General features: G+C 43.8%; 1 protein-coding gene across 5 annotated transcripts in view; it reads right to left on the minus strand.

Moving 5' to 3' along the window:
• The window catches only part of FAM120B (family with sequence similarity 120 member B), a 273,166-nt gene that overhangs the window by 215,740 nt on the left and 33,463 nt on the right, over positions 1-23,963 (minus strand). For all 5 annotated transcript variants that reach the window (XM_088457412.1, XM_088457410.1, XM_088457411.1 and 2 more), the window contains exons 4-5: positions 11,395-11,496; positions 194-366 (exon numbers count right to left, since the gene is read on the minus strand). In XM_088457412.1, coding sequence (XP_088313538.1) covers positions 194-366; positions 11,395-11,496 — 275 coding nt within the window. The remainder of the gene's footprint in view (positions 1-193; positions 367-11,394; positions 11,497-23,963) is intronic.

The following is a 23,963-nucleotide window of genomic DNA, read 5'->3' on the forward strand; positions in this document are numbered from 1 at the left end:
AGGCGTCAGGATTTCGATGCCTATCTTAAGTCCCATGTCGGGATGTCAGTGTCGGGATATCGTCGGATGGGATCGTGCCCGCCGGTATCCTGACTGCATCCCATTTCTACCTAATTGTGACAGGAATAGAGATACTAGACGCATATTTCTGTAATAAGTAATTCCAAAACAAAACTGAAATGACAAACATTACCTGCATTGAGATATATATAAGTAGGCAGCATGTAGCAGCAAGAGAGCTACTAAGGCCGCTGAGTTCCTCTGTCCATCTTTCTACATGGAAACATGCCAAGCATGTGTAAAAGCGTTGTCTTTGAATGTCAGGCTCTTCAGACAGCCAGAGGCACCTCGCAGTTGGTGTTCCACCTACACACATGCAATAGAATGTGTTTGTCAACAGTAATTCTTGCGACCTGTAAATATAGCATCTTTACTTTGATTGAAAATATAGACTAAAGACAAACAAAAGCACAGTTTAACCTATGTTCAACCTACGCATAATCCCCATTGAACATGTTTATGAATGTATATGGGCAGGCAGAAACATGACTAATTCTATTTAAAATAAAACTGAAGACTGGCTTAGGGCCATATTCAATTAGTCGCGATAAGTCAGTGTCTGCGGAAAAGTATCGCCGGTGACGTAATTTCGCCATGCGAAAAGTTTCCTCCGTATTCATTTCCAAAGATTATTTGCGGGAGCGGAAACTCAATGCAATGGGACCTGCTAAAAATTTTCACCTATGACTAGGTGCTGAAAAAAAGTGCAGAATTGGGGTTTTAGGGTGCAAAGCTGCAGGAACCCGCCTGCACCCTGGGACAGTCCCCCAAAGGTAAACTGCGCTAAAAAAAAAGTTTTAAAAAGTCCTTCGATCACCCCAAAAAAGTATTTTCGTTTTGGAGGCAAAAAAGTCCAAAGTTGGGGGACAAATTTAAAAAATAGAGAAATAGATTCCAGCGGGGTTCCCAAGTATGCCCCAGGTGTTTTAAAGTTTGCAGGTGCTTGCGGCAGGTGGATTTTTTACGATTTTTAAAACTTCACTTTACCAACCTAAAAATATGCTTGCACCCATTTTCAGGTACCCCAAATTTGCTGGGACTACTTATTTTCTTTAAAAAAAACCTGCAAAATTATATTCTTCACCACTTTTGCAAAGGCGCTAAATAGCAGCTATTGAGACCATTTAAGTACCCCAAATACCTTCAGCCTATTCGGGGGTAACTAGAGTGAACCCCAATATCAGTGCATCTTTTGGGGGGGGTCAGGCTGATTTCCCCAAATCTGACAGCACTTTTCGCATATTACAGTTTCGCCGCGTCTTGTTTTCACAGATTTGTAATTGAATACGGGGGAAAGCAAGGACGCACGCATTGAAAACCAGCGATGTCGGAGAAAAGTACACCATGCGAAAAGTACGGGACTTTTTGTGGCTAATTGAATATGCCCCTCAATCGGTTAATTCATTTATAGGAACAAATCATATAATGGGTCTTTAATGAACATTTCAACAACCACTAATTTTGCCCAAAATTAACTGTTTCTGATGTCTTGAAGGCATTGTCAGGAGCTGAATAGCAGAAGGGAAACATATACAAACATTATTTTGCATGTTAGCCCTATGTCACCTTTTTTAAATGCTTTACGAACAATAGAACAGCAAGCTGACCCTACTGTCTAGTCAGGTTAAAGTTAGGTGTTTATTTATTTATTTTTGTGTCTGGAATATCTGGTGTAAGTTCAGTTCCATTCATGGGGCAGGTTCGGGCCAAATGTCTGCCCAGGGGTAACACTGAACTTGTGCAAGGCTCGTGCCTCTAAGGAATGTAAACTACATTGCAGAAGGCATAAGGCTTTGTACTGTCATGGATTTAAACGTATCATTCAGCAAAAAGAAAAGAAAGATTAAAGTTTACAATGACCCCATGACAGTGGACGTCAAGTACTTATAAAAGGAGATTTATTATTAGGATAGATATGCCAGTAATGTCCTGCATTCATAAACATGGATAATGAATAGGAACATGCCCACACAAGTTAATAAACCCCACATTTTCTTTGTTTTAAGTGAACAGAATACAAAAAACAACATCAATAAACAGCTTGGAAATGCATGTTAGATCAAAATTTCATTATTCATGTTGAATTGCCCAAATTTGTTAATCACGCAAAATTTCACAAATTGCAGGATCAGGTCCATTATCACTCTGGAAGCCAATAAAACTATAATCCACACCTTAATTTTCTGCCTTGATTACAGTAATTTACTCCTGTCTGGCTTACCCCACTCCACCTTGCCCCTTTTGATCCATCCTCAACTCCGCTGCCTGCTTAATATTCGTAGCTTGATGCTTCATCTCTGCTGACCTCACTGGCTAACGATTCCATCAAGAATCTTTCAAATTTCTCATCTTCACACACACTCCCTCCTGCCCATTCCACCAATGACCTCCTATCTTATTCCCTGATTATCATTTTCCACTCCCACCTCCAGGACTTCTCCTACGATCCTCCCAACCTCTGGAATGCCCTTTCTAGTCCATACTTTCACCTAGCCTCCAGCCTTGAAACATAGTTAAATCTCACCTTTTAATCCTACAACAGCCTCTGCACCTCATTGCTCTGCTCCACCCTCCCGTGTTTGCCCATTACCCCTCTAGAACGTAAGCTCTCCTGAGCAGGGACCTTTATCCTTTAGTTTTCTCCATGTAACCGTGTAATCTGCAGGTTGTAATTATACAAGGTGATCCTCCTGACGAAGTCCAACCGCAATGGTGTAAGCGACGACACGCGTTGAGGAAGTGGGGACCTCTGTTGTTTGACGCAGTGATTCTCTCAGATAAGCCTTTTTTGTTGTTCTTTGATGTAATTATGCATTTTTTAGATATGTGTTATTGTTTGTGAATAAATTATCTATGGTAATACACTATGTGAATATTTTTACTTCTGGTATATATCCACGTTGGAGGAGTTAAAGCAGCATTCTAAAGGTTCAGGCGTGATATAAAGATCTGATATAAGCTACTGGATGAGCACTTAATGGTACGCATACTGGCTACGTATGGTGTGGGCATTCTGTGGTAAAACATAATACGCTATGAGGCGCTTGTCTTTCATTTTTTGTCTTTCATGTATATATATATATTTGTAAAGTTTTCTATCACTGTCTAATGAAATCATCTGATATCTATGCAATCTTGTTGTATGTTCTATTCCCTATGTATGGTGCTATGAAATAATAATAATAATAGATTGTGTATGAAAAATACAGAAAACTATTGTATTTTTGTGATGATCAATGTGCTGTTTTGAGGGTGTAATATGTGTAATAAAAGAAAGAAAAGAAAAAAATGAATCAGGCAAGCAATGCCATGTAGTAAATGTAGTGGTCTGAATGACTTATCAAAGTCAAAGTTCCTGAGAGCAAACAGGAAGAATACGATCCTGACTGCTATCTGTAGTTTTAGCAAAGGGCTGGCTTTAGTCTTATGCTGGTCATACACGGGACGATTTTTAACACGATTTTGGCATTTTGTATAGGTTGGTCAGACCAATTGTTTGCAAATAGTTGTATTTTGAGTCTTCTGCGACCCCGATTCGTGTCTCATCCGTCGTCTAGTTAGATCGCAGATCAGATGGTTTTGCAGAGAGATTTCAACTGATCGTGTACGATCTGATACACTTCTATGCATCTTTATCCTATGATCTTAATGATCAATCACACACCATTTGACCACATCTTATGAAGAATTTCAAGGGAATAATTTCAAGGGAAATCGTAGAACTGATCTTACCAACTTTGAATCTCACCGTGTATGGTGGCCTTTAGTCTAAATTTATAATATAATAGATAATATATATATACACTAACCAGTAGTGATAGCCCAATTCTGTAATAGAAAAAAAGTGGTTTTTATTTGATTTATGAAGACAGGTGCTTGCTAATAATAATAATATATATATATTTATAGTCTCTAATCCTTGTTGGTGGTGGGTAGTCTGTAAAGGATATTGTTAGCACTTTGTGGGTAATGTATATCCTCACTAATGGAGGGGTATTCTAGCGGGGATTTGGGACAGAGGGTGATAAGTTGGTTACCCATTCTGGGTGGGTAGGGAGAGGGTTAATGGTTAAATAGCAGCCATGGGGTAGGCGTCCCTAACCCCTAGATATAGTCTCAGGTCCTTGGGTTGAAGTTATAGTCACTCGATGTTGATGTCACTGTCGAAGCTGGATTATTGGCTGAGACAAGATCAGTTTAAAATTGAATCGCAGCGACACCATCTTGCGACTGGCCTCAAGACGCCATTTTGCAAATGGCCGCCTAAGCGCCATTTTAGATAAACTCACACTTTAGTACATGTGGCGATAATACTATTAGCATCATGCGATTGCATCTGTGACCATCGCCATAAGTTACGGCGATTCACCAAAAGCCCATTTCATGACTTTACATAGTTTGGGTGCTCTGGATAAAGTGTATATTATTATAATTCCCCTAAAGGATATATTGCATTAGCTAAACAGAGCAAATGGCCACAGTTTGGGTGCTCTGGATAAAGTGTATATTATTATAATTCCCCTAAAGGATATATTGCATTAGCTAAACAGAGCAAATGGCCACGTGACAACTAGCCTGTGTAGACAAGCTTCCTGAATATAATGTCTGCTCTCACTCCAGGTGGCCCTGCTCGAATACACACCTTACATTAGCAGGCTTCCTGCAATAAAATACATTCAAAGCCAAGAGTGTTATCTTTGGGTCTTGTAGCTGGGCTAATTAGCATCTACACAAGAGTCTGGGAGAACAAAGGACTTTACTTTTGAGCCTGGGAAGGGTGGGGGGTGCTGAGAGAGGGGGCGTGTGGACTATAAGGCTCAGCATTCCACACTGCTAGGTGTTCACTTAGTTTAAGCGAGATCTAAGTGCACCATTTCTCATACACACATTAATACGCACAATTGCGCTGGTAACTAATCGCATTTTAGCGAATAGATAAGCTCCTATATGAAAACGCTGTTCATTAGCTTTATGCGCACGCATCTGCTCCAAGTTAACTAGCGTCTTTACATCAAACCTCGCATACTCACACATTACATATTCACATACAAGGTTCCATAAGCTTTAAGGTATAAGATTTAAGTTTGTGCATTTAGTATAAATGCTATGAAATAAAGATTATTTGGTAACTAAGGTTTTATACATGCTAAGTAAGCCATGTTTGGTTTTGTACTGATGCGTACTCTTACAACAGAATTCCGGTATTATTGGTGTGGAGATCGCATCATGCATTCTCAACTTATGGACCGCAGAGACTTCAAGCAACAAAATTTTTATTATATGAACAACTGTTAGAATGTTGCATGGGGTGGGAAACCAGAGACCCTCAGTTGTTGGAGGCTGAGTTGTGTCTATTTGAACCAGCCTGTTAAATGCTCTGTAACAGATGCATCCCCCTTGAGGACCAATGGCATCAGCTGGGGGGTATAAATATGTGTGCTCCAACACTGGGTCTTGGTCTTCGTGCTGAATGCTGATTGACGAAGGGTTTCTTGCTGATGCCTAACATCCGGTCCGGAAGCGCTGTGTATGTATACTGTACTTGGGTCTGTATAATTCCTTTGCGCCAAATTGTGTATGGATCAATAGCGTGTAACTGACTGCACTTTTACCTGAATAATACTTTGTGCTTCGGAACCACACGTTCCAAGTCTGGAGTCTCTATTTACTGTATAAACTGCGTACGCAAATTAGCGTCATCCTTAGAAGGTATAGGCAGGATATTAGAAGGTATAGGAAGGAGTGTATAGAGGTTCTAATCCAGTATCGTTATCACTATTCCGGCGAGGCCTCACCTGTGTCCAGTGTCTTGAATATACCCCTCCATTAGTGAGGATATACATTACCCACAAAGTGCTAACAATACCCTTTACAGACTACCCACCACCAACAATGATTAGAGACTATATATATATATATATATATATATATATATATATATATATGTATATTAGGAAGCACCTGTCTTCATAAAATCAAATAAAAAACACTTTTTTTTCAATTACAAAATTGGGCTATAACAACTATTTAGTGTATATATATTATCTATTATACCATCACATCTACTATTGATTTATGAAACACACAGGCACGGTTCTAGAGTGTGTGAAACACATACAACTCTTTGCTATAGATTAAAATAGGGGATTCTCTCTGCTAGAACTTTCGCTGCACCACTAATTAAAGTAGCATCCGAGCGAGCGCCAGGCAACAAAACCCTTTTTGTCATACCTACATTTATAATATGATAGTCATATGCTGCTTATGTTCCCAGTTGTATCTGTCTGTTTGTTCCAAGTTGACGCATAAACTACTGAACCGATTTTCATAAAAACTGCATCTTTTTGTAGAGGAAACTCCTAGAAATAGCCTGCATTCTCTATCTGTCAAGTTAAAGCTGAGCAATAACAAAAACAAAATTCCTTGACCTCTTCAATGCAAGAGATAGGTGTGGCACCATGAGAGCAGCCAGTAAGGTAGGGATGGGAAACATCCGGCCCGCAGGCCGTAGAAGGCCCGCAAGATCATGTCATCGGGCCAGGCCGGCTGTGGCTATCTCCCCCTCAGTGGAAGTAGAGAGCGCAGCGGGTGTGCAGGGCTCACTCAATCTCAGCAGCAGCAGGCAGTGCAGCGGGGCTGTGTACAGGGCTGTCATCGGGCTGGTTACATCAGCGCTGGACTGAGAGGACCCTAGGGCTGCCTTATCAACTTGCCTGTCAAACAAACATAGGGACTGCCCCTCCGGACTCTGCCTGGTGACATACAGACAGCCTCCCCCTCCTCTTGGCTGCCAGAGCCCACAAAGTAGTAGTGATGGTGGCCAATCTGAGTGTGTATTCAGTGTATTGTGTGATTCCAGTTCCAGCCATCATATTACGGGTGAGTTAATTAAATTTTTGACCAAATATAGCAGGCTACTTTTTGAGTTGATAATTTTGTATGGCCCGCGAATGATTTTATAAATATCCAAATGGCCCTTGGCAGGAAAAAGGTTCCCCACCCCTGAAGCAAGGCGTGGGGGGAGAGGTGCTTTGGGCCTGCATTCACTTGAATAGGATAGGCTACATAGCAGCTGCTGCCACCAGTCTGTATAGCAATATTTTTAATAATCACATTAATTTAAACACAATGGTATTACAAAAAGTCTGCTTGGACATAGTATTATATAGGTAAACAGCATTGTAGGCAGAGTAGGCTGGTTTTAACCACCGCGGTTTAAACCAAATGTTTGTTTGTTTTTTTTAAAACACTCTGTTTTTTTATTATGCTGTGACTACAGGCACAACGCTGTGACTGGTATAATTCCACATTCTTGTTGCTTGTGGTCTTTATCTGAGTAAGTTGAACCAATGCAGTAAATCACACACACTATAAAGGGTATGCAGTCGGGATGCCAACGGTCTGAATGCCGACCGTCGGCATCCCGACTGTCTAATCCTGGCAAGGGTCTAATGACAGGCATCGAAATCCCAACGCCTGTCATTTTACCTACACCGGGAGCCCGACGCTCGGCATCCCGATCGAAGGTAAGCCGGGCGTGGACAGCTGCGCGGGGGCTGGGTTAGGTTAGGGGCTCCCGGGGGGGGACTTAGGGTTAGGCAGCCCCGGGAGGGATAGGCTAGGTACAGGGGGGGTTAGGGTTAGGCACCCCCGGGGGAAGGATAGGGTTAGGCACCCCCCCAGGAGACTTAGGGTTAGGCTGTGGGGAAGGGGGGGATTAGGTTTAGGCACTTAGAGGGGGGTTAGGGAGGTTAGGGTTAGGCACCCCTAAGGGGGAGTTAGGGGGGGGAGAAAGGTTAGCGATACTTACCTTAATTAACGATTGGGATTTTCGCCCTTGCCGGGCTGCCGCTGTCGGGATTTGAACCGCCGGCCATGCAAAATCATACTGATTCCCTATAAAGGTATAGGGAGGATGAACCAGATAAGAGAGCTGCTAAATCAGCCTTGCATCAAGCTAAAGGTGTTAGATGATATTTTACACGATTTGACGCATTGGAACGACAAATCATGTAAAATATGTCCAAATTGCGAGTGTCCACTCACGCTCATGATGCCGATGCGCATACCCGCTGGTCGTACATCGCATCTTCAGATCTTGCCTGCTGCATTTAAGATCTGCCAATCTCATACACGATTTTGTGCACAATAGATTTTAAGTCAGATTGGACACTTTTTAAAAACCATATCGTGTCCAGGAGTAAGCTGCCGGGGAGAGTTCAAGGGAAATCGGACACAATATCGCATCATGAGCACATCGCCTAGTGTGTAGGCACCTTAAGCCTTCTACCCCATCAATCCCATAGGGCGGGAAAAAGCTAACATTCTAAATCTTAGAGTAAACAACACCAACACATAAAACAGGCAATACACAGAGAAACACCTCATGACTTAATCTCCATGTTTACCTTTGCATTTCAATTCTAAACCTCCAGTCCTATAGAGATGAGTGTTAGAAAGAAAGACTTAGGGGCCCATTTATTATTATTATTATTATCCTTTATTTATATGGCGCCACAAAGGTTCCGCAGCGCCTTACACAGTACAGTTAATATCAAAGTGTATTTGAGGTAAAATCCCCGAAGGTCTACCTCAAATACTAAGTATCCCCTGTATGTATGAAGGAGGGACAGCAGAAGCTATCTCCGATACCTGCTGTGATCCCTTCATTACCGCTGGCAGCCTCCTCCCCCATGGGTTTCGATGGGGCACGCGTTGCTGCCAAATTTACTAATATCCGGAATGCAATGCATTGGCCCCCACAGCTAATGCCATCTGAAGATGGCATTAGCCGCTGTAGCCTATGGGCTATACTGCGCATATGGCGGATGTGCATGTGCCGTCCACGGGACTGAGGATGTGCACCCCTGCACTGGCCGGCAGCTCTCCGGAGACATCGCAGGTATGGGCTCCTTTCGGAGCCTGTGTCCCTGCATGTCCCCGGATGAAACATCCGGCCAATAGGATCGCTTTTTGCAATGCGATCAGGGATGTTACTGGCATGCCCTGATCGCATTGCAAAAGCGATCATTGATAAATGGGCCCCATTAGTCTCTGTGGTGTCATAAGTGTCATCCTATGAATGGTGGACGAGGAAAAAAAAGCGCAATTGAAAAAAGTTAACCCTAATATATTTCCCATTATTAAACAACTTCTGACTGCTCAAGCATCTTCAGCTAGTGAAGAAAGAATTTTTTTCTTCTTTCGGTTTAGTTAATTCGAAGCGTCGAAACAGACTGAGAACCGAAAAGGCCCAGGGTTGGACTGGCCCACAGGGGTATAGGGGAAATCTCCAGTGGGACCCACTGCCTGGAGGCCCACCCCCTCCTCTTGGTGTCATGTTCCACAGTATGTACTGAAATGTACATTGTTACTGTATTAGATGAACATCAGCTATTGGTTTGCTTATATATAAAAACTACACCAAGATTTGCCTGATAGTTAGCCAAGCAGCTGTGGTGACTGGCCACACCCCCTCTGGTGGATGACCACACCCTTTAAGCATGGGCCCCTATCACTGCATTCCCCTGGTGGGCCCTTTATGCCTCAGTCCGACACTGAAAAGGCCTCTAAACTAGTGTTTTCATTCAAAATGTTTAATGCCAGGGACATTTCCAGTTCTAATGCTTAACTCCTTTTTTTATGTTTGTGTGTTTCTCTGAAAAGTGCTTTTTCATGTTTTAATTATGTTTAGTCTAAAATTGGTTTTATTGAAAGATGTCTAATAGATCATATCAAACCCGAATAACTTTGGATTGTTAATGTTAGAAAGCATTAAAACGTGATTGAATAAAGGGGCTCGATTTAGACCCGGTCGCTAAGAAGAGTTCGCCCATAACTGCCCGATTTTCGCATTATGCGCATGCATCTCAATGCACGTGCGCGAACCAGTGCGAGAGATCGGGAAGCGTTCGCTCGCTGCGCATAGACAGCTCAGCAAAGTGACTGACAGGAGAAGCCATTTGTGGGTGGTGACAGGGGCTGTCCATTATAAATGGGGGAGTGGAGGGGCGAACGCAGCCGTGTCTGAGCGTTATTACGCTGTTTCAGAGGCGTGCATAATTAGCAGGCAGTGTCATAGTACACGTCACCTGATTGATTTTCACACTGAAGTGATCGCAGTGCTTGCAGTAGGTTATGGTCTGCCTCAAGTGATCGCACGCCAAGACATAATGGGTGTGCTTATGCCTTGCCGTGCGATCGCCTTGCTGGGTGTGTGCTGGATTTGTATACGCTGGGTGCGAGCGTACACATCTAGTGAGCGGGTCTGAATGAGCTCTAAGGTTTCTAATACATACCAAGATTCAATTTTTTTTTTTCATTTAAATATCAATGCAAAAAAACCTGGTTTAAACAAAAAACACATTTTTTTTAGTTTTTTTTTTTTTTTTTTTAAAAACCCTGATTGTAGGTGAGCAGATTGGGGCAGGGGCATGGCCACAAAGTTGGCATGTCTGTATCATAAAAGTGGCGTGCCTAGACTGACTGTATTCTGCCTCCAGTCCCCTCCTATTAGCCTTTAAACTGCTTCACAAACCAGTATGCAAACCAACATTGAAAGGACAAACTTCCTCAATTGCCCAAAGAACAAGACAATGCAATCCCAATCATGACAGAACTCTCAAATGAGGACTATCCTGCTGACATCAGGACGGTTCGGGGGTATGAAAGTTGCACAATATTATTTTATGAGGAGGATACAGCTTAGAAAGAAAAAGAAGAAAACATATATTTCAATAGGAATGAGTATGTAATGCCGGCTGTCGGGATGCCTCCTTTCACAATACCGACAGGGGCATCCCGACAGGGGTCGGGTAAGTATACTTACCCTCCCCCCTTCTTCCCCTAACCCTCTCTTCTTGTAGCTTAATCCTAACCCTCCCCGCACCCTAACCCTCCCCATTAGTGCCTAAACCTTAGTTCCCCCCCCCAGTGGTGCCTGACCCTAACCCTCCTTCCTAGAGGTGCCTAACCCTAATCTCTCCCCCCCAAAACCTAACGTTAACTTAGCTAATTTACCTAAACCTAACCCCCGTCCCCCCGTCCCGCGGGGTCCCGGCTTACTTTCGTTGGGGCACGCGTCCTCCTGGATTCCGGTGTCCGGATAAAGACAGGCGTCGGTATTTTGACGCCTATCGTAAGTCTTTTGTCAGGATCCCATCGTCTGGATTTAGACAGGCGGCTGTACATCACGTTTCAATAAACTTCTGTTTTTGTTTCAGTTACTTAAACAATGGTACCGGCATTGACAATAATTTAGAAATAACAATAATTATTTCAGATTCATTAATGATCTGGATTCCAGCTGTATCTGTCTAATTTTGAAAATCTTACCTGGTATGGAAAGTGGCAGTGCAGGAATAAAGTCTGGATGCTGCAGTGGATTTCCAGGGTACACATACCACTCGTGGACCACAGGACATGTACCAGGGGAACCTAACATTACAGAAAAACAAAGAGACAACAATGACAAGATATTTTGCAGTCATTAGCTGTATTTACTACAGTGAAATGTGGGGAACTTAGATGCCATCACAGTAAATATAAAGGTACAAAAAGCTTTTACAGACATGGGGCCAAATGTAATAGGGTGAGAATTTAGAAAATGTAACAGTAAACTCTCACACTTTTAAGCTCACCCAATGCAAACTCGCATGTTTTTCAGACTCAAAAAACTCTCACGATTTAAACTCTCATCCAGATGATTTCCCATTTTGAAATTACAACTCGACCAATGTAATAGTGTGAGAGTTACTGCTAAACTCTCACATTGTTTATACTCTCACCCTATTACATTTCTCCCATGATCAGGTGGAAATCAATATTTTCCCTTTCATTTAACAAATCAGTAAACAGTAATAAATCACCACAGACCTCCACAGCGCAGGACAAACACAGCAAACATAAACCAGGGACATGCAAATGAAACAAAGTAAATGCTCATAAACATTTATTTTGTTTAATTTTGTAGATCTGTAACAAAACAACTGTATTTATAAAAGAAAAATATTCTTTTGTGACTTTTCAATAAGTATTGATTGCAATGTTCATATGTTTAAATAAAAAAAGATTATGAACTACGGGCCTGATTCATTAAGGAACGCAACTGCGATAGCAATTCCGCACGCAGTCTCACTGCAATCGCTATGCCGTTGCAGCACAACATAAGGATGCCCACTTTACCTTACACACATCCGTACTACTTAGCAAGACTGCAAAACCATCAGTACCATCGCAGCCTCACGCACACTTACTCAGGAATTGCTAACCTCGTCGCACGCAGTGAGTACACAAGCTGCGTATGGCATCTCAGTGGATAATTTCTCCGGCCACCCACCCATCACCACTTCCAAACGGTACTTCCTATCAACCACTCTGTGTAGTGACTGCGCGTGCAGTGTTCACGCACGCGTACTGCGATGCATACGCAAACCGCAACAATGGGCCGATTGCATGCGGAATCACAGTTGTGATCCTTGCTGAATCAGGCGCTATATTAACAAATACTTCAGTTTTGCACTGAATGGAAGATTACCAACTGATCCCCTTTAATGAATTTTAGATAGGACACCATCTAACTCTAGCAAGAAGAGAGGCCATTAAACTATAAAATAAATTTGTAAAGACCATATTAAGTATACAGTGTCCCGATAGTGACTTTTCAATAAGTATTGATTGCAATGTTTATATGTTTGAATAGAAAAAAAAGATTAAGAACTATATTAACAAATACTTCACAGTTTTGCACTGAATGGAAGATTAACAACTGATCCCCTTTAATGATCTTTAGATAGGACACCATCTAATAAGAGAGGCCATTAAACTATAAAATAAAGTTGTAAAGCCCATACTAAGGATACAGTGTCCTGTAAATGCTTTGTACATTTTTAAAAACACCACACACACATATATATATCGATCCACAATCCGGCACTCAGGTACCGTCCGCAGTGACACTGACCATGCACTGAACAATATCATACCAAATGGCGGCACTCCAGTATAAACGAATCAAAGTCACATAGCTTTGTGTAGAGACATTTCAGCGCCTTTTATTAAGCTTGAGAAAAGCGCTAATAAAAGGCGCTGAAACGTTGCTACACAAAGCTATGTGACTTTGATTTGTTTATACTGGAGTGCCGCCATTTGGTATGATTATATATATATATATATATATATATATATAAATAAACATACAGGTTGAGTCTCCCATATCCAAAATGCTTGGGACCAGGGTTATTTTATATATCAGAATATTCCGTATTTTGGAATAATTGCATATTATAATGAGACCCAAATCTAAACCCAGAATGCATTTATGTTTTATATACACCTTATACACATAGCCTGCAGGTCATTTTATACAATATTTGTAATAATTTGTGCCTTAAACAAAATTTGTGTACATTGAACCATCAAAAATCAAATGTTTCATTATCTCAGTATTTCGGAATATTTGGATATGGGAGACTCAACATGTATATATGTGTATATATATATATATATATATATATATATATATATATATGTATTAGAGAAAAGGGCTCAAGAAGAAGGTATAGATTGCAAGAATTTGTGGTGAATGTAGCCAGAGCCATAACTAAACTTTTTGGTGCCCTGTGCCAGAAAGAGCATTGGCGCCCCCATTATATTTCAAATAGGAACATAACACACTGAAAAAGGGCCATGGCCTCGTGGGGAAATACCAGGGAAGATATAGGAGAGGCCAGGAGATGCTGGGGATAAAATAAGAGGAAGCTACAAGTGAGAATGATAATAAACAGGAAAATTTACAGGCCTGAACAGCACCCCCTGCCCTGCAGTGCCCGATGCTATGGCATTGGTCGCACCACCCCAGTTACGGCCCTGAATGTAGCACTAATTGTAAAAGTATTCAATTGTTATGTCTGCAGAAACTGTCAACTTTGGACTTGCATTACAATATGGACAATGTTCGATGAGCAATTAAAATGCCAGCTTTAAAACACAAAATGTTATTGCTATAGTTCTGATACACAGTAAAAAAGTGAGATTCTGATCTATTTTTTATATGCTCCACAATTGCTGGTTGCAAATCTCTAATTATCTCACTGTATATGTTGCAGCAATTAAGTGCATTAGCCACTTGTATAATATTATCTTATTGACAATACACTCAATGAAGTTAATTAATTCAGTTGGGTGTGCTGCAATGTTCAGCTGCGCCCACGTCTGCCATATATGAAACCTGCCATATTGTTTTCTTGTGGATACAAAGAAAAACTAGCGATGCTGGTCACTGTGATGTGCTGTTCCAGAAAGGCACCTCAGTATCCGGATGGTAGATAGAAGATAACTAGATGGACAGTCGATAGACATCAGAAGATAGACAGTGAATAGGATGAACAATAAACAGGAAAAATTGCACTGTCGTGTCCTATTGGGGTAACAAAATCAGCGTTTTCACCCCTTACAATAACATGTATTCATAACCAATAAAATAAATAATATAGACATGAACAATAAAAATGGTAACTTATCAGTAAAAAAAAAAAACCTGTACTAGTCAAACAAAAACAGAGGACAAAATATACTAAACGGCAGGTTCTAAACCCCGGCGGTTTGGTGGCGGTTTTGCTATCTGCAGATTTACATAAGATGTACCCAGCTTAAGACACCTACATTTTATATACAAATAGAACAACACCTCTATATTTGTTCACTGCAGTGTGTATGAGGGATTTTTCTGCTTTTCTCTTTTTTTTTTTCATGCAAAAAGATTTAACCCTTTGCAGTACATCCAAAAATGTATCTTTAAAATATTCCATTAGTATCTTTGGACATCCCACACTTGAAACATGTTGATAATGATGACTGCACTCTGTTTGTCAAAGTTTTATCTATCATAAGATTTGTGTCTAAAATTTTTATTTTTTTGCAGTGGCTTTGTGGCTGCATGTTAGCCTAGCCATCAACAGAGTATCGGGCACTTTAGTACAGCCATTATACTGCAAACGCAAGCAATTTAAACAATGTCGCAAATGAGAACCAGTCTAAGAATATTGCACATGTGGTTATGTAAATTGCAGCTTGGTACATTGCACTGATTTGTATGGATCCCAGGTCACAAAACTGTTGCTTGTTTGAAAATATGTGAGATTTTCAATTTGATGAGCTGTACAGTTTGAAAAAGCCATGAAAAGATACATTTTAAATTGTAGTCCGAAGAAAAAAAATGATTGCAATTTGATATATTGCTGACAAATGACTGCTAACATATAACTACAAGAGATAGGGGTGTGTGTATCAAGCAGTAGAAAGCATGGAGAAGTGGACCAGTGGAGAAGTTGCCCATAGCAATCAATCAGCTTGAAGTTGCATTACTACAGTCTATAGGAGCTGATTGGTTCCTATGGGCAACTTCTCCACTGGTCCAGTTCTCCACAATTTTCGCTGCTTGATACATATACCCCATAGTAACTAATCAGCTGGTACTGTTGCGATATACCACTGCATACTATAATGATACATAACAGGAACTAGAGATCCTGGGAATTTGATACGTTATAGAATGTTTGGCAGGAATTCAATTGTATCGCACTGCCCGCAACTCCCGTTTAAATTGACAGAAGCTATTCACAAATATATACTAACTAGCTGAAGTACACGGTGTTGCCCGGGTTTAAATCTTCAAGTTTTTACGTTTTAATCCATCCAGTGGAAGGTCCAAAACAGGCTCCCTGAGTCAAAGTTCTACCTGTGAGGTCTGACTGAGACTCCAACCACTCCATTAGGTATCCCAGACCAATTGTCACCCCTCTGTGAAGCTTCCATCCAAATCCAACCAGTGGAAGGCCCAGAACAGGCTCCCCGGATCAAAGTTCTGCCCAGCGTACACCAACAGGAGGTCCGACCGGGACCTCAACCCCCTAGCATGTCTTCTGGGATCCAATGTTACCACTCTGAAGTTTTCGTAGAAATTATGTGACGTCGTCCAAATCCATCTAGTGAAAAGCCAGAACAGACTCCTGGGGTCAAAGTTCTGTCCGGCGCACTCCGCCATGAGGTCCAACCGGGACATTAACCACTCCATTAGGCATCCGAGACCAATTGCCACCCATCTGCAAAGTTTTCATCTAAATGCATCCAGTGGAAGGCCCAGAACAGACTCCCCAGGTCAAAGTTCTGCCCAGTGCCCCCAAGTCAAAGTTCTGCCCAGCGTACACCAACGGGAAGTCCAACCAGGACCTCAACCCCATAGTATGTCTTCTGGGATCCAATGTTTGTCTGAATTTTATATATAAGATGGGCGCAAGTGCCGTGGGTGCCCATTATTTCTGCTAGCACCCTCCTGAGGTGACTAGCAGAAATCTGCAAAAAGAGCGCCCAATACTTTGCACGGGCTTAGCCGCTTTACACTTCTAAACCCAGTGCATTTGGCCATAACATGAGTTATAAGTAATGGGTGCCCGCGTCATTCTCTCCCATTAACAAATGAATATTGCCTGTCGGGTAATATTACAGGCGTGATAAAACAATTGATTTCCCCCCCTTTAAGTTCAAACAAAATGTATTCTGGATCATAGGATATATATTACTTATGAGGACAAAAATTAATTACTAATTGTATGCAAATAGTATATAAAAAAATAAGAGTTATGGTATAACATACCTTTGCTAACTCTTTTTATTCGACGTCCATAGGGTCCACAAAAAATACCTTGGGGTATGTGGTTGGAGTGATCCAGGCACCAAACAGTTAACAAGCTTCAGCTCCCAGGATGCACTGGGTCCTCCTCCATATATACCCCGCCCCTGACTACAGGCAGTTAGTTTGTTATCAAGCCCAAGCAGGAGAAAGAAAAATAAGATGAGAAGGAAAGACCCTTATACTCCAGAAGCACTCTCTCTAAGAAGAGGGAATCATAGAAAATACAACAGAAAAGATTACCCAATAACACCAGTTGTGTTAGGGTGGGTGCTCGAAGAAAAAGAGTTAACAAAGGTATGTTATACCATAACTCTTATTTTCTTCTTCGGGGTCCATATAAAGTACCTTGGTGATGTCCCAAAGCAGTTCCCTTTAAGGGTGGGGACGCCCCTGTGCTTCAGTTGAAAGATGAGTCCTCTCCCCAAAGGAACCATCCTGAGAGGCAAAGGTGTCAAATGCGTAAAATTTGACAAAGGTGTGGACAGAAGACACGTGGCTGCCTTGCATATTTGTTCAGCAGAGGCACCACGACGAACCGCCCACGATGGTCCCACAGATCTCGTAGAATGTGCTGTTCCCGCGTTCAGAACAACAAGACCAGCTTGTGTGTACGCTTGAGAAATTGTCATATGTAACCATCTGGCCAAAGTCTGTTTGTTAGCTGGCCAGTGTCACAACTCCCGGATGGTTATGGATGTGGCCCGTATTAGGGAGTTGGCTAGACCTAAGCCTGAGGTGCGGAGTCTAATGTGCCGGCGGTATTCACCAGGGACCTTTGCAAGAAGGTATGGGCTTGGCTGCCTCCGACACACAGGTCGCGGCCCTCAGGATAGGTTCCCTTATGTTGGTAAACTCTGGATGCAGTGGAGAAGTATAGCTTAGTCGACAGGCCGGGTCAGAACCAAACGGACTTAGACGGTACCAGGGAGCAGGCGTAAACAGGTCACAGGGAATAGCCGAAGTCAAAACCAGATATCAGATGCAGTACCAGGGGTCAGGCGAAATCAGGGTCACAAACAAAGCCAAGGTCAGGAACAGGTAACGGATATCACAGGAACGCTGGAGTCTGGTAACTGAGCCTCATAGCAGTGGTGGTTTTCTGCACAAAGGAGCCGCAGGTTAGTACTGAACTCTAGGAAGCAACACTTTGCTCAGGCAGCAGTGGGAGTTCTCACAGGGAATATGACTGCTGCAAGTCCCTGAAAAGGCTGCTGAGGTCAGCTGAGGCAGGAGCACTCTCACTGGAAGAATGCTATCAGCTGACATAGTGCATGATGGTGATGTCACTGCATGGCTCCCGAACAAGGTCAGGCAGAAATCCTGACCTGCAGCAAATGGCAAGGTAAGTCACACAATTTGTGCAGAGTGTGACATTACCCCCTCCTAACGGGTGGCCTCCGGACACCCCTATGACTAGCGAAAAAAAACTTGAATAGATCTCTGAAGACCAACACAACTCTTCATTGGAGAAGCAGAAACATGGTAAGACTTAATGCTTTCGGCGATTCTTCTTGCCCTTTCGAGAACGTCTTGATCCACCCGGGAGAGACGAAATATCTGGTTCAACGAAAACTTCCTTTCTAAACATAGGACGTCCAGGGAAAGGTGCTTTATCCGCTACAGGATCATAAGCAGAATCAGAATCCAAGTCTTAAGTCAAAAAATGTTTTCCCTTGGAAACAGCACCAGAAGTGGATGATGGATCCAAAGGATCAGGATACCCAGAGGAGCCTTCATGGAGAGGGGCCAAGGAGGTGACCCCAAGTCTCAATACCGCAGGCTGTGGACCTTTTGGAGTAAACTTTTGCAGTACCGCAGGCTGTGGACCTTGTGCTGATCTCGATGCTTTTGGAGCAAACCTTTACAGTACTGCTTCAGTGAAAGCTGAGAGATCTTCTAAAATGGGATCCTTGGTCTCTATGAGTGGATTAGCCCAGTCCAAAGCTTTGCCCCTAAAGGTCAAAAGGAAATATTTGACCACATTGGCAGGAGTAAGTGAAGGCAGCAATCTGGAATCCACATCGGAAAGATATTGACGTGCCAAGGCATAAAACTGATCTAAATCTCCATAAAGTGGTCGATCATCCACCGAACTTCTAAGCAGAGAATTAGGTGAAGGGCCCACTGCAGCAGGTATTACATTGATCTGTGAGAACTCTAAGTCTTTTTTGGAACCAGGAGACGGAGAGCATATCACTTGGCTGAATAGGTAGAACCGGATTGGGATTGGGGACACTTAAACTGGCAGGAATAGTAGAGGTTAAGACCGGACACACTGGAACTAGATAGAACAGGAAGTTTAGATGACCCTTTCTGAGTCTGGACCGTACTAGTAGTCCACATGGTGACGCTTTCGGGAAGTGGCAAACCGGAATCCATGTCTGTATCCATGGCATTGTGAATCCCTGCTGGGATCTTGGCACTGGAAATCTCCCCTGGGGCTGAGGCACTGGAGACCCCTTTTGGGGCTGAGGCACTGGAGACCTCTCCTGGGGCTGAGGCACTGGAGAACACTCCTGGGGCTGCGGCACTGGAGACCCCTCCTGGGGCTGAGGCACTGGACACCCCTACTGGGGCTGAGGCATGGCACTGTGAATTCCTGCTGGGATCTTGGCACTGGAAATCTCCCCTGGGGCTGAGGCACTGGACACCTCTACTGGGGCTGAGGCACTGGACACCCCTCCTGGGGCTGAAGCACTGGAGACCCCTCCTGGGGCTGAGGCACTGAAGACCCCCTCCTGGGGCTGGCAACTCAGGCACATCCTCTGGGGTTGGCAACTCAGGCACCTCCTCTGGGGTTGGCAACTTAGACACCTTCTCTGGGGTTGGCAATTCAGACACCTTCTCTGGGGTTATGAAGTCAGATGCCCTTACTAAGGCTACAGAATCAGATGTCCCCTCTGGGGCTACGAAGTCAGATGTCCTTACTAGGGCTACAGAATCAGATGCCCCTACTAGGGATACAGAATCAGATGTCCCCTCTGGGGCTACGAAGTCAGATGCCCTTACTAGGGCTACAGAATCAGACACCCCCTCTGGAGCTACAAAGTCAGATGCCCCCCCTGGGGCTAGATAATTGGATGTCCCCTCTGGGACTGGAAAGTCTGATGCCCCACTGGGGCTGGGTAGTCAGATACCCCTTCCGAGGCTGGCACATCGATCACTGCTTTTGAGGCTGAAACATCGGGTGCCCCTACTGGGGTTAGAACATCAATTATATCTCTTGAAGCTGAAACAAAGGATTCCCTTTCTGGAACCGAACCCCTGCTTGTACTGGAACATCGGATACCCTTGTTGGAGGAGAAACATCGGATACCCCTGCTGGGGCTTGAACATCGAATCCCTCTCTTGTAGCTGGAACATTGGATACCCCCATTGGGGTTGGAATATTGAACACCCTGCTTACAGGTAGAACATCGGATACCCCTGCTGGGGTCTGAACATCGAATAATCCTTCCGGAGTCTGAGCATCAGATATCCTTGTTGGAATTGAATTATCGGATACCCTCACTGGCACTGAAACATCGAATATCTCTGCTTGGACTGAAGCATCGGATACCCTTGCCGAGGTCTGGACATCGGATACTCCTGCTGGAGTTTGAATATCGGATACTCCTCCTGAGACTGCAGGAACAGACTTCTCACTGACTTTGGGAGATTTTAACACTCTCTTTTGATTTCCAGAGCTGGAATTGGGTGCTCGTGTCACAGGAGCCCAATCTTGAACTGAAGTTCCTTTTTGGGCAACTTCCTCAGCACTCCTATTTGGAGTAGTGGAAACTGGAACTGAAGGTGACCATCTAGATAGTTAGTTGGCATTAACACTGTGACACTGAGACTTGTCACCCTTCCTTGATTTACAGAGAGAACAGTCTTTTATAAAATGATCAGGGCCACCACAATAAAGACACAGTTGAAATTCCTTGCGCCTCTGACGTTCAGCTTCTGACAGCTTGGGCCGAGGGCACAGTCTTTAAGGCTCCCAAATCAACAACCTCCTTGGCTTTATTATGCTGAGTTGGGGTTTTGTCAGAATCAGAAGAAATTAATTCTGGTAGAATCAGCATAATGTTGGTTAAAAGCTTTTGCAGTTGCTCTAGCATTTGCTGAAATATTCCAAGTTATGCAGGATTCAATTTACTTGATGAGTGGTTCCTTTAACTGAATTATGTAGTTGCAAGTTACCAGCAAAATCCTCAGCAGTGATTGGAGGTATGCAGGGGTTAACTGTGTCTGAAAAAATCCTCTGAGACTGAGAAGCCATGGTAAAACAATCAGCCAAATATTGTAGTATACCTGCTTGTGTCGTCTCAAATCTTTTCACCACATTCATAAGACCCACACTGGGGTCTGCCACTTGAGTCTGACCAGCAGCGTCCATATTTTCAGGCCTGAGCAATCTGTCACAACTCCCGGATGGTTATGGATGCGGCTAGCATTAGGGAGTTGGCTAGACCTAAGCCTGAGGCGGGGAGTCTAATGTAGTGGTGGTATTCACCAGGGACCCTTGCAAGAAGGTATGGGCTTGGCTGCGTCCGACACACAGGTCGCGGCCATCAGGATAGGTTCCCTTATACAGGTGCTGGTAAACTCTGGATGCAGTGGAGGAGACATATAGCTTAGTAAAAAGGCTGGGTCAGAACCAAACGGACTTAGACGGTACCAGGGAGCAGTCATAAACAGGTCACAGGGAATAGCCAAAGTCAAAACCAGATATCAGATGCAGTACCAGGGGTCAGGTCAGGTAACGGATATCACAGGAACGCTGGAGTCTGGTAAATGAGCCTGATAGCAGTGGTGGTTTTCTGCACAAAGGAGCCACAGGTTAGAACTGAACTCTAGGAAGCAACACTTTGCTCAGGCGCACCAGTGGGAGTTCTCACAGGGGATATGACTCTGCTGCAAGTCCCTGATAGGCTGCTGAGGTTAGATGAGGCAGGAGAACTCTCACTGGAAGAACGCTATCAGCTGACATAGTGCATGATGGTGATGTCACTGCATGGTTCCCAAACAAGGTCAGGCAGAAATCCTGACCTGCAGCAACTGGCATGGTAAGTCACACAATTTGTGCAGAGAGTGACAGCAAGTCTCGCTTATGACAGCCATACAACACAAATAAAGAATCTGACTTTTTAATGGAGTTGGTGCGATCTACGAAGTGCATGGACAACATCCAGTGATGCTTCACCCGCCGAAAGGCCTGAAGCTTGTAACGCCGGAACCACAATTTCTTCATTCATATGAAACTGGGATACCACCTTAGGAAGGTAACCCGACCTAGTATGAAGAACAGCACTATCCTGATGAAATATTAAAAAACGAGAGCGAAAAGACAGGGCTGCCAAATCAGAGACCCTACGGGTAGAGGCATTAGCAAGAAGAAAAACTGTCTTCGCTGTGAACCACTTTAGGTCTACTGATTTCAGAGGTTCGAATGGAGGAGCCTGCAAAGCCCTGAGAACCAATGTCAAGTCACTCGGCTACAGGATCCCTGGTTCTGGACCCATACCTGGGAACTCTTTGGTTGTGACTTGAGGCCATGAGATCTACCTCTGGAAGACCCCATCTGTCCACCAGGCTCTGAAATACCTGTGGATGAAGAGCCCACTCTCCGGCGTGTATATCCGCTTCCCAATTGAGGACTCCTGGTATGAACACCACCGATATTGCCGGAAGGTGACATTCTGCCCAGACCAGAATGCTTGATACTTCCATCATGGCAGGCTGGCTCCGCATGCCTCCCTGATTGTTGAGGTAGGCTACTGCGGTAGCGTTGTCGGATTGTACCTGGACAGGCCTGCCCTTTAGTATTTCTTGAGCCTGAACCAGTACTCTGAATACTGCCCTTAGTTCCAGGACATTTATGGACAGAAGGCTTTCCCTTGTCCATTTTCCTTGAAACATGTCGACCTGTCACCTGTCACTGCGCCCCATCCTCGGAGGCTGGCATCAGTTATGAGGAGTACCCAATCTGGAATCCAGAATGGGCGACCTTTGTTGAGACGGTACGCCTGCAACCAACATGACAGGGACAGTCGCACTTCTGGTGAGAGACATATCATCTGTGCCTTTATTGAGTGGTACCCCCACCCCCCCATTCCGAGAGGATTAACTGCTGCAATGGTCTGGAATGGAACTGGGCATCACCATGTCGAAGGTCGACACCATGGATCTCAGAACCCGCATTGCTGCATGAACAGATACTGATCGATTGTGAAGAAGCCTTCGTATCTGCAGCTGAAGGGCCGTAATCTTGTCTTCTGGCAGATATATCCTTTGTGCCAGAGAATCCAAGCGTGCCCCTAAATGCACCATCTGTTGTACTGAAAGAAGTGATGACTTCTTCCAATTTACAATCCATCCATATCTGTGTAGTCAGGCCACTGTCAGTCTGAGATGATGCTGCAACTCAGCAGATCGTCCAGGTATGGCAGGATCCTGACTCCCTGGCGCCTAAGGCAGGCCGTCATTACTGCCATGATTTTGGTAAACACCCGAGGGGCCGTTGATAAACCAAAATGCAGTGCCTGAAATTGGAAATGCTCTTGCAGCACTGCGAATTGCAGGAACCGTTGGTGGGATGGTGTAATTGGTACATGAAGATATGCATCCTGAATATCCAAGGATACCATGAAATCCCCTGGTTCCATTGCCAACACAATTGTACCGCAGGGTTTCCATACGAAACCTGGGCACCCGTATAAATGTGTTCAATCCCTTTTGTTTTAGAATAGGCCGGTGAGACCCATTGGGTTTTTGAATCAAGAAGAGGTTGGAATAATATCCCTTTCCTAGTTGATTCACTGGAGCCGGGATTATTACCCCTGACACCAGCAGGGAGTGTATAGCCTGCTGGAGGGCCAAGGCTTTCGCAGAATCTGCAGCCGGAGTTGTGCAAAAAAACCTTTGCAGGGGACTTCACCAGAAAGTGAGGGTGTACCCCTGGGATACCACCTCCCGAACCCAGGCATCCATTGTTGTTTGATGCCAGGCATCTGAAAACTGAAGAAGTCGGCCTACTACTCTGTGATCCCCCAGGGGGAGGCCCATCCCATCAGGCTGCAGGTTTATCTTTAGTCCCAGAAGTCGGATGTCTATTTGCCCAGGATTTCTTAGACTGTGGTTTCCTGTGAAAACTTGTCCTAGAGGAAGATTGGCCTTTAGGTTTTCATTGAGGCCGAAAGGACAACTGCTTAGGTCTAGTAGTGGATGC

Source organism: Taudactylus pleione, unplaced genomic scaffold (assembly GCF_031769625.1).
Source record: "Taudactylus pleione unplaced genomic scaffold, aTauple2 ptg000760l, whole genome shotgun sequence".
Taxonomy (NCBI): domain Eukaryota; kingdom Metazoa; phylum Chordata; class Amphibia; order Anura; family Myobatrachidae; genus Taudactylus; species Taudactylus pleione.